Source organism: Prinia subflava, chromosome 1 (genome assembly GCF_021018805.1).
Source record: "Prinia subflava isolate CZ2003 ecotype Zambia chromosome 1, Cam_Psub_1.2, whole genome shotgun sequence".
Lineage (NCBI taxonomy): Eukaryota > Metazoa > Chordata > Aves > Passeriformes > Cisticolidae > Prinia > Prinia subflava.
The window spans coordinates 27,259,870-27,272,116 of NC_086247.1; the positions used below are offsets into that span (position 1 = coordinate 27,259,870).

General features: G+C 37.3%; 1 protein-coding gene across 1 annotated transcript; it reads left to right on the top strand.

Moving 5' to 3' along the window:
* The first annotated feature begins 1,080 nt into the window (after positions 1 to 1,080).
* Positions 1,081 to 7,098, top strand: SLC7A13 (solute carrier family 7 member 13). Its single transcript, XM_063419522.1, has 4 exons — positions 1,081 to 1,804; positions 4,260 to 4,391; positions 5,762 to 6,126; positions 6,853 to 7,098. Exons 1-4 carry the CDS (start codon positions 1,081 to 1,083, stop codon positions 7,096 to 7,098), a joined length of 1,467 nt encoding a protein of 488 aa, XP_063275592.1.
* Positions 7,099 to 12,247: the final 5,149 nt, after the last annotated feature.

The following is a 12,247-nucleotide window of genomic DNA, read 5'->3' on the forward strand; positions in this document are numbered from 1 at the left end:
CCTGCATGACAAAACTGGTTCTGCAACTTAACTGACAAAAATTAGGAACTTTTAGTTAGGAGTTGGGCTCTTACTTACACAACACTTAAGGTCCATTCTGAGCTTCTTTTCAGTTAGTTTTCTTCTTTCTGCCCATTTTTCTCTACATCTTTTAAAAGAATATTTGCATCTTTTTGGTACAAAAGTAATTGGTTCATTATATCTCCACATTTGATTGAAAAGAAGCTCCTAACACAAAATATACCACAGACTGATAAATATGTAGAAAAATCAGTGCCCACACCTTAAAAGACATGTGCCACACCAGTGGGAATATCCATCCTTCCTCTTTCTGTTCCACAGACCCTGTGCGAAAGGAAAATTATGATAGAGCTTCTTTCCCTCACAGCAATGTCTGAAGATTAATGCCATTTTAGGACATGCTCAAGTACTAGCCTAGCAACAAGTGCTCAGGAGAAAACTGGGAATAAAACTGGTAATTTTCTTTCTAGGGCAGTGTTTAATGAGTGAAGTATAAACAAGCTCAAATATACCCAATGACTGATGGGATTTTGGCAAAACATACTGGTGGTCATTGGTTATCACTGTCCATTTTCTATATGGATAGTGGAAAAATAGTGCCAGGCTGTTCATCCAATGTCCATGTCATTGTCAATAATGTACTGAAGGTTGATTTCTTTCCTCATGTGCCATATCCTTTCTCTTTCCCTAGGGTTGCTGTAGAAGTCACATGTACTCATGTTTGTGGTTGTCTCTGAAGATGTACATAAAACAAAGTGAAATCTGTTCATGAAAGTCATCTGAGAAATGAGCATTTGCCATGTGTTATTTTTTATGCGTTTTCTTTAAAAATACCTGCAGACCTTAATAATTTCTGGAGTACATATTAAACCAACATGTACATGATTTGCCAGTGTTTCTTGAAGTATTTGGTTAATTATCTTCACACAGGAGACATCAAAACCCAAAGTATGCTTTCTTTTCTGAATGATTAAGCCAAGCTTCCCATTTCACTAGCAAGTAGGGCTATGACAGACTGCTAACAACAAAGTGAAATCTGCTGTGAAAAAAACAGGAAAAATGGGAAAAGGAGAAAATAATGACCCCAAAGATGTTCAAAGAAAAGAAAAAGCGAAGATACAACTCAAAAGGAATATAGGTTATTTTGATGGGGTAAGTTTTATTATAGGATCAATTGTTGGAGCAGGGATATTCGTGTCTCCCACAGGGGTGTTAAAACATTCCTTACTCAATGTTGGCGTTGCACTGACAATCTGGACTGCATCTGGGCTGGTTTCTCTGATGGGTGCACTCTGCTACGCGGAGCTGGGAACCGCCCTGCCCTTCTCCGGAGGAGAATACAGCCATATTAAAAGAGGCCTTGGACCCCTACCCGCCTTCGTGTTTATCTGGACATCAATGTTCACCAAGCCAGCATCGAACGCTGCTCGAGCCTTGCTCTTTGCTGAATATGCCACGCAGCCTTTCTATGGCGTTTGTCCTGCACCAGACGTGCTGAAGAAGTGCTTGGCCTTGGCCGTTCTCTGGTCCCTGGGGATCTTGAATGGCCTCAGCGTCAAACTGGCTGCGTGGGTGCAGACAGTTTTCACTCTGCTGAAGATGATGGCCTTGTCTGTGATTGCTGTCGGTGGCATAGTTCTCCTCGTGGTCAGGCAAAAGGAGAGCCTAGCCAGGTTTGAGGACATGTTTGGCTCAGAGATCCCCAACGCCGCACAGGTTGCTGAAGCCTTCTTCCAAGGGCTGTACGCGTACGGCGGCTGGTGGTCCCTCAATTACATGGCAGGTATTCTGCTCCTCTTCTTGAGTTCTGCATCTCTCATTCCTGTGTTCCTCAGATTGCTTTGGGAGAACTTGTATCTGCTTCAAGGCCACAGGGTTCTTCACATTTTACATGAGTGTTTGTTGGGGCTGGTAGAAGAGGCGTTGTTCCTCTCTAGGCAAAAATTCTTGCTTTTTATTCAGAATCAAGCTGACATTTCCAGGGAAGTGCAAAAAAAAATCATAATAGTTAATTTGAAATCTCATGCATAAACAGAAATTTTCATACCTTAAAAATTTGCATTTTGTCTTCTCAGTGTCCATGTCACTGTATTTTTTGGAAAGTAAATAGTTATCCATGCCAAACTATGTGTGCATAGATAATTTATTTTTAAATATCTGTGCCTTATCTGAGGTTATGCAGCTGATTTGAATATGGACAAATTAATTTTGAGTTTTGTTAGAATGTAGTAATTTTATGGGATATATTTTCCTGGGAAAATAGACTTTTGAAGTCCAATAGAAGGTAAAGAGAAGTCTATGGAAGGTGGTATGAATTTTTTCAGAGAACTTGTACTCAATTTTAACATTCAAAAAGGTTTTTGAATATCTATTTACTTCCCTATTCTATATCTGCTGACATGTGGCAGTAATAAATGAACATTTTATGTGAAAGCTACAGAGATATGTTCATAATGTTAGTTATTCACATCACAAGTTAAATTAATAAAGTTTTACAGTATCACCAGATTAATGGAATTACATTCTAAGCAAGTGGATATTGGTGTTATATCTTTAACCATTTATATCCATTGACCTCTATCATGTAAAACATTAAATAAACTGAATGTGTTAAATGCATACCACAAAATTCAGTGGTGAAGATAATGTGAAAATTTGGTTAATGTTTAAAAACCTGACAGTTGTCTTTATAATCCAGGTACTCCAGCTTTAAAAATAGGCTGCAGTTTTAAAAGAAGTGATATAAATCAGGAAAGTATGGTTTTTAAATCTTAGGGATGCCTTAAAGGCAAGCACTTGGCTTCGTAAACCTGAGAAAATATTTTATTTAAAAATCTTATTTTATCATAAGATTTATGATAAAATACTGATTTATTCTGGTCAGTTTGCTGTATTAATAAATGCCATACACTGAGAAGCACAGCTGTTTAGACAGACGTAACCTATGCAATAATTCTGAACCAAAGTTCTTATTCTTCAAAAATAAATTCATTTCTGTGAGCTTCAGCTGATGGATCAGATGCCAGCTGGCTGGCAAGACTGCAACAAGCAACAAAACGAATGGAAAGATAAATTTGAATTGGCAAATTTGGTGATTATCCTCTTCTGAGTTCAAAATAACTAAGTGTATTTCTTACATCTGAAATAAATCCCAATTTCTCTGATGGTATGTGGTCCTTCAGTCTTGTCTCTGTGCACTACAGCCAGCAGAGGGATCATGGCTCAAGGCTGATGTCCTGAGCAAAAGACAGAAATCAAATGTGAAGGAAGAAACAGATTTCTGTCTCCTAAAAAGAGTTTAAATGATCTGCACGTTTGACTTTTCACTTCTTCCCTCTTATCAGTTATTTGCTGGTAATACTCAGGAAATTGTAAATGCTGAGGAAAGTGGGAAGTAGAGAGGGACAAAGAGGAATGAGTGAAAGAGATTAAAAAGAACATTTTTGATGGAGATGAAGCTTCTCCAAACCAGCTCAATCATTTGCTGGGACTATGACATGCCCAGGAATGTGTGCCAGTGCCTGAGTTATTCACCTGCAAAATTTGATTTTTTCCCTTGTTTGCTAAGAGTAGTTCTGTGGTATCAGGCTTAGCACTAAATAGTTTTCCTCCACCATCTTTGCTGTGGAAAAGGCAATAATCATCAGAATCCATCTGGGAATGGCCCCCTTTTAAAGTCACTGCATTATTGTTCTTATACTTTCAGTCTTTTCTGGTACTTCTTCTGTATTTCTTGATAGAAGAGCAAAGCAAAAGGTTTTGAGTAGGAATAGGCAAATATGCTCAATAAGTTTCAGATCAGGATTCATAAGGTGACGCAAGAATAAATAATGTGACTCAGGAGTTTCATGTTTAAGCTAGTGATTTTCAAGTAAGGCTACTTGAAAATTTCCTACCAAATCGCTTTTCTAATGTAAGTCAAATATGTGATTAATCAAATCAAAGGGAAATTATCACTCCTTTTGTAATTTTTTGAATCAATCAGTTCTTCATCCAGCCCTCCTTCCAAAATAGTTAAAAATAGCTAAATAAAAATAAAATGTTTAAGAATCTTTGATATTAACCTATTTGAGAACCACTGTAGGACTTCACAAGCAGAGAATTTAGCAGCCATGATTAGGGATTGGGGCAGGACTTTGGTATCAGTCTTGTCAAACTCTGCACAGCTTCACCACTGAAAAACACTTGCAGAAGCTACACTGCTTGCTTCATTTGTTGTTTTAAATTGTATTTTTCAGAGGAGATGAAAAGCCCCAGCAAAAATATCCCCTTAACTGTGATGACTGCTGTTCCTGCAGTAATTGTTTTTTATTTACTAGTGAACATCTCATATCTGACTGTCCTCACACCTAAGGAAATTGTCTCCTCAGGTATGTATTTAATATTTTTTCATTAAAAAGGACTGGCCCATTGACATATCCATCTGACGTCAATGCCCTGAGTTACTTCTGCTCACCTAACTTTACAGTCCAGAAATTTGGGTTCATTTTCTTTTAACAGAGAATTCTTCTTTAATTTTACTGCATGACACAAGTTGGATGAATGCAGGCAGGTTATTGAAATTGTTGGCTTTTCCCTACACTGTCTAAAAACAAATCAGAAGTGTATGAAAACCTGGAAAATAATGTGAAAGTCAGGTCCCAAGTATAGAGATGGTCTTTGTTTTCCTGTAGTTTTAATTTTATCTCCTCCTTCTTTCCCTATCTCATGGAGTCTCAGACCAAAGCCATTACTCTTTAGGATGTGGAAAAGTCTAACATGTTCAGGAGGATAGAAAAGACTGGGCACAAAAATGTAGCCACTTTGGGTGTGTATTATTCATTATAAATATTATGTTTTCTTAGAAGAGCTTATACAAAATTCCAGTGTATGTAAAGACTGTCTCAGATCCTGTACCAATCAGCTGGCCATGAAAAGCTCCAAAGGGAGCTGTATTTCCCCTTGATTGTCCAAGCAGCACATTTGAAATCCCACTATAATGAGACTGAGCTGTGAGACCTTGTCTACAGGCCAGACAGGAACCATACCTCATTTGGATGGATCAATTATTTATTTTCCTATGAAAAAAGCTCACCAATGTAAATGAGAACAGTGTACCTGTCACTCAGTAACCTCATATTATTGCTCAGCCAGTGTCAGGCTGTCTGCTAGGAGAGATGGATCATTTGAACGCTACAATGAGGGAGGCAGCAATTACCAAACTGTCCATGAAGAGCAGCTGCCAGCTGGCATGACCAGCTCCATGCATACCAAAGGAACTGTGTTTATCTGTGCCAGCTGAGAAGATAAACTTAAAATTATTGCACTTTTTCAAACATTGCTTGTTCTTGTTCCTTCACTAATTTTTTTGGGGGGGGAGGGTGGGGTGGGCACTCTTTTCTCCATCTCTAGTAACAGGACACTGCAAGACCTATGTTCCTCATGGCATTTGGTTATAGACCCACTTGTCCTCACAGCAGTATCAGCTATAGCTAATTTCCAGACAATATAGAATACCTTTTGTTTAGAAACAATCTTTCACACTTCCAGTTCCACCCAAAGCAAAATCTCATTAATAGCACATTTGTTGACTCATCTCTGAATGTGGATGTTCTCCTGTTGGCTGTTTCCTGTAACAGCAGATTGTATCACCACCGCGGTCACACTGGGGACCAAGGAGTTACTTTTCTTTCCTTGCCCAGGTGTGTTTGTGATGCAGAACACGGTACTTGTACCACACTAATTCTTTTGTTTCTTGCAGTTGCTGTGGCCATCACTTGGGCTGATCGAGTGATCCCCTCTGTTGCCTGGATCATTCCTGTCTCTGTTGCTGTCTCAATATTTGGTGCCCTCAACAGCAGCATGTTCACACTCGGGCGATTAAGCTATGCTGGAAGTCAGTCAGGACATTTACCTTCTTTAATATCCATGCTTAATGTCCACTCCTGTACTCCTGCACCAGCCATGATTTTTTCAACCACCATTGCATCCATTTTTATCATCCCCTCTGACCTTATCATGTTAACAAATTACTTTGGATTTTCTGCCTGGCTTATGACTGGATTGACTTGTGCAAGCCTGATTGTACTTCGATACCGGGAACCTCATCTACACCGACCATATAAAGTAAATGGATCTGAGTTACAAAATATTTTTATAGATTTTTTTTGAGTCCTGGGTAGCATGCAAAAGTTATAGAAGAATTGCAAATCCAAAGTGGATAGTCACAAAAATACAATTAATAATCTCAATGCTTAGAGCCTTATTTGAATATTTTGCTTCACTGTAGAAAGAAGAGAAACAAACAGATGGTCCCTGCCCCAGAGAATTTGAAAATATGAGATGGTTCTTTGCAGAATGGGAGAGATGTGCAAACAATGTGGAACCATACCAGTGTGGAGCAGTAACCATACAGGACCCATTGCCAGTCAGAGTTAATTAAACTTTGATCTGCTCTCTTCCCTGACACAATCATGGGCATTAAGGATATGTTGAATTTCCTCTTACTCCAGCAGTCAGAAAGTTGGGTTAGAAGTGTATGCTTATTGTGAAGGCTTCTGGGCACTCAGCCCTGAGTGACTTCTAGGAACCCACAATATCATATGTGAACAAATTTCCAGTACTGCCTGTCTCTCCCCCTCAACAATAGAAGGAGCCTAAACAAATAGTTTTTAAAAGATGCCTTCTTATAGGCAATTTGAGTCAGGTGACTCTTGTCCTGGGTGAATTTATAGCAGCATGAGAAATGGTACTCTACTGTGGCAAAGAACACACTGTTACTCTGGTGAATGAGGCATAAAATCACGGTTGGTTCATTTATTTCCTAAACCACTTCTTTTCTTTCTCTTACAGGTGTTTTTACCAGTTCCATTTATGATGGTGGCAATGTCTTTCTTCCTAGTTCTAGTTCCCATAATCTGGTCTCCAAACCTGCAATATGTTTATGCTTTCCTGTTTATGCTTGGAAGTCTTATTGTTTATCTGCCTTTTATACATTTTAAATTACATTTTGCATTTTTTGATAAAATTACTTGCCACTTACAGCTCCTGTTAGAAGTCTGTCCTGCTGATGGATCTGCTGAGGGCAAATGTGAATAATAGCAGATATTTATTCTCAGTACAAATAAGAGCCAACAGAGGATTTTGTTTAACTGAGACTGTCAACAGTACAATTTAGATGTTGGTGTGATATATAGGTGTGCATGCATGCATATACATATATACATGTATACACATATATTTCAAACATCCACATATATGTATGTGTAGGCACAGAGTCACAGAATCACAGAATGAACTAGTTTGGAAAAGACCTTTGAAACCATCAAGTCCAACCCATGACCTAACACCTCCTCATCAACTAAACCATGGCATAAGCATAATATATGTGTCTGTTGGTATTATTACATAATTTTTTTATGTATACTAATTTAATAGGTGCAAAGGTTCTCTTTAACTTGCAAAATCTGTAAAATGCTCTCTCTTGCTCCTGAATAAACAGTTAAAATTTGTGTAAAGTCTTGCAACAATAAAAATAGGACTCAAACACAGCACAAATAATTATCAATATTATCATAGAATAACTGAATAAATACATAATAGGATCATTATAAAAATACACCCGCACTTTGAACTAAATTGTTTGGATTATTCTTAGTTTGCTGTAGCTCACTGATTAGAATTACTTTTAAAGGCATTATCTTTCTTTTCATCTGCCACCTTTTTCTTGGCATGAATTTATTTTTAATAAAAGTCTTTGAAGAATATCATAAAGTTGACTGAGATCTTAAATCCCAAGAAAATTGTACAGGGTGCATCTTAGCTATTTTAGAACAACACATACAAATTCAAGGTGAAATCTTACAAAGCATGAAGTAAGACAATGAGAATTATTTATCATTTTCATCACAGAAATAAAAGCTAAAGATACGTAGATTTGTTGTTGTTTAAATTTATGGGGGGTCCCCGGGGAGTGCCCCCCGGAGACCCCCGGGGTCTTTTGGGGTCGTGGTGTTCCCGTGCTGGCAGGCAAAGAGACTCAGATGCCGGTGGGATGCTGATGAGGTGAGGGTTTATTCACTGAGGGAGAGGGGAAGGGAAAGGGGGGGGGAAGGGAGGAGAGGGAAAGGGAGCATCAGGAGGCCTCCAGGGGAAGAGGGGCAAGAGGGGGCAGAGCCTTCTGCCTTAGCATTCTTATCACAGAGGTTCAAAGGGGCGCGGTAACATTCTCCAGCCAATGAGGTTACAGATACAGGATACTGCAGGGAGGATACAGACTTGGGATAAACCGTACATTTTCCAGGGGTGAGCCAGAGCAAACCATTTCCATAAAATGCAATCCCACATAGATTCCTTTACTAAATCGTTTCCATCTTAGCATTAATATTCATTTTATTCCTTGCTTTCTTTGTGGTGCTGTTGAGAAATAAGGCTTTTTTATGCCTTCTCCCCTTTGTATGTTGTTTATGAAAGCAAGATAATTCTTTTTTCTTCTGATAATTGGGCCATATTAAGTGCATAGAATATTTCGTCTTATAAAACAAACAGTACCGAAAAAAAATAGGTATGTAGGCGATTATTAATATATGCTGCTATTTTCATAATTACAATAGAATTACAAATGTAAAGTGATTTTCCAAATCTGGAAATGAAAGATCAGCAACACAACCAGTAGATGGCCCCAGCAAAACATCACTCTTACACTGTGATCTCTGGTTTGATGGATGTTGTATTGGTGAAACTGTCTTGCAGGGCATTGTATTATAACACACAAGAATGAAAAAGATCTTGCTACAATACTCGATTCACTAATGTATAAAAATTTTAGAGATAAGAATGATAGATAAGGAATTCTTGATAGCTACCTGAAGTCCAGGGTGGCCATCAATAAAACCGGGAATCAACCAAAGGTTTAAGAGGATTTGACTTTACATTGGAATGAGCCCCCAAATGAAAACAAATACATGAAGCAAGTGGCTTTTCTGAAGGTGATAATGCACACAGAAAATTTGAAGAAAAAAATTATACCTTTTAAATTGCTGTATGAAGAAAAGTTCATACAAGTGAGGACTACAGTGTGTGCAGCTGAGCTGGAGATTGGATCCTGCTGAACGCAAGGAAGGAATCAATGTTTAATTTCACTTAATAGTTTTATTGGAAAAACATTTCTCTTGCTATTTAAATTCAAAAAATCATGAGACTCATCAACATTGTAGAGGAATTATATTTTATGAACTGAATTGTAAAAGAAAGAAATTATTTTACTGTGACCAAAGCATCCATTGGTGATTTGTAAATGCAGATGTCATGGTGCCACAGCTTTTCAACTGAACTTTCAAGTCATTTATTTAAATCTATATTTTAATATGCAGAAGAAAAGTGGAAGTTATAAGAAAAAAAGTTTATGGAACAACAATGCTGTGTTGTAGACCAGATGATTAGGAAAAGCAAGCATCAAGGGGAAGTTGCTCAGTTGGGTGTGTTATTTCCATGTAATTTCTTGTCAGTGTGTCAACTATCTGTTTAATTCCATAATGAGTTGGGTACCTACTGATACCATATGTCAGGGTATGTTTGGATAATTAGAGCATGTATTTGTTAATGATACAAACTTCAAATATATAGGTTTAGCAGTTCCAACCAATCAGGGGACTCAAAATCACAATGAAATGTAATATGAAATAAATTGCATTTATGTATCTTTCTGGAATGTGAAGTAGATAGTTTTTATTTTAACAAAAATATAGGAAATGGCACATCAACGTACAAAATGGGAAGATTTAGAATAGGTCAGAATTAAAAATGTCCATGCAAGCTTAAGCTCCTCTGCAAAGGCACCTTTCAATGGCCTTGCATTGTCAGATCATAAACTGTTCTTTCTATATACTCTTACCTTATTTATTGAAATGAATGGATGGTGCCAAATAATGCACTATTATTTTCTCCCTATTTCAACATGTGACCTTGCATTTTATTTATCACTCTCTGCTCAAATTCTGGTCTTGATAGACATTGTTATCTTACAGACTTTTCTATGGTATTCCTCATGACAGCACCTAAGCTCTTCACAAACAACAACTAATTTCTCTTGACTCTCATGAGCTGGCAGTGGTATCATCTTTGCTTGCTGAAAGTAAATTAAGGTCATGTGTAGGTTGCACAAGAAATCCATTTTGTGATGTTCCCTGAGATCCTTCAATTCACATCAAATACCTGGCTGGAGAACCACTGATGGAGATTCAAGTCCAAGTATGGATGTTTCTTTATCTTAGGAGAAGGGCAAAGAGCCAGGGAACTGGTGAACATACATCTTGTATGTCTATTCAGACCCTATATAAAGATTTCCATTTCCATTCATTCCAGCTTTTAGATGGAAACAAAGGAAGTATGCCCAAAATTGCACCCTAACTTTGGATGCCTAAGATGAAGTACCTTGGAGCTGATTTTTCATAGTAGTTAATAAGTTCAGACTGCCTATAGTCTCCTGGAATTAAGTTCCAAGAATACTATAAAATTATCACAGTTACTTTGGTTTAGATGAATAGTTGGTATCCTTTAGCTCATCTTCTGACTAAATGTGAGTAGCTGCAATTTCTTTAAGACCTACAGTCTACTAAATGTTAAATTACAATGATAAGATTTTAAAATTCCACAAATCACATGGGAGAATTTCAAATCTGATATAGAAAATGAGGAAAACAGAATTAATTGCAAGTTTTGTAAAAAATAATTTAAATTATTCCAGTATAGCCACGGAATTTTATAGAAAAAGAGCATTGTGTATTCTTTTGGGCAATACTTCAAATTCCTAAATTCAGCAACTGTTCTGCAAGTGCTACATCATTCAGTACATCAAATTCCTCTTCTACAGCAAATGAGGAATTGGCTGCCTCACATTTAGCATCTTCTTCAACACAAATGTTGACTTAGTCCCAGATCCAAGAGAGACAGGATTTTCTGAAAAAGAATACTCTCACTAAATGACCCTGTTGGAAAGGGACTCCCACAGCTGAGCTGAATTAGCATTATAAAAGCAATCCCAGATATGGTATGGCCCATCCCTGAATATGAGTCACTGATGTTCTCTTAATGCAGACTTTCTTTTGTCTGAGTGTTTTAGAATGCTAAATCACAAAGAAGCAAATACACTATTAAATTTATAAAGATTTCTTATTGTTGCTGGCTCATTCCACATCTCCAAGCAGTAAGCATAAAGGAATAAAATTCAAATTTATAACTCATGTTAGATACTCTGGCCAAGAGCAATTCAATATTTTAACATTATAGCTTGTTTCAGTTGGTCTCAGCTGCTTTCCTACTTGAATATATCTCAGAAAATGCTATATGGAAGCGTGACTGTTTTATTACTAGACTATTTCAGACATTTATTTAAATTTTTAATTTTTTTATCTTTGACTTTGTAATTCTTTTATGCTTATGCATACTTGCAGGTTTCAGAACTTCAACCTTGCAACAAGTAAAGATAGAAGGTGGATCATTTTTTATCAATATTGTACTGATTGGTCCATTTTGACATGTAATCTCCCTATCTCTTCTTCTAGGCTTCTAACACAATATTTGTATGCATGTCTACATTATTTTTTTTCCTTTATCTCCTTAAAAAGACAATGTAAAATACAAAATTATTATAAGTATTACTCAAAAAATTGGTTGTAATTACACTTCATGCTAATTCCATGTGTGCTGAGTGCTTTACAAAAAAAAAAATCACTATGAGGCAAACCCCAGTAATTGAACAGAAGAAAGAAGAACCCCAGAAATTATTTGTTTCGCTTCCCTTTTCAAAAAAGTTAGTGTTAAATGTGATTCCAATAAAAATAAAATCAGCCAACAATGAACAGCTGTACATGTTTTTGTGCTCTGACGTGGTAATATTTGGTTTGGTAACTTCTGGGTTACCTAGGGGAGGATGTACGAGGAGCTGTCAGGCCACGAGTGATTCAGACCTCCTGAATTCTGCTCTTATGTTTGATACATGCACTGTGGATACTGCTAAGGTCCCTACATCTCGAGTTCCCACATATGCCAAACCAGAAACAACTGTGTTTTAACAACTAACAAAGAGTCAAACAATATTCACTTGTGACCTTCTCTTCTGTACCACAGTTTATAGTTATTATCACTGTCCTCTATGGCTTGTTCCAAATTATGGGGAATCCTGGGCATTCCCAGTTCCTACTGGCTTAATTTGGAGGGATAAGAGCTCTATCTGCTTCAGGAACTTTGA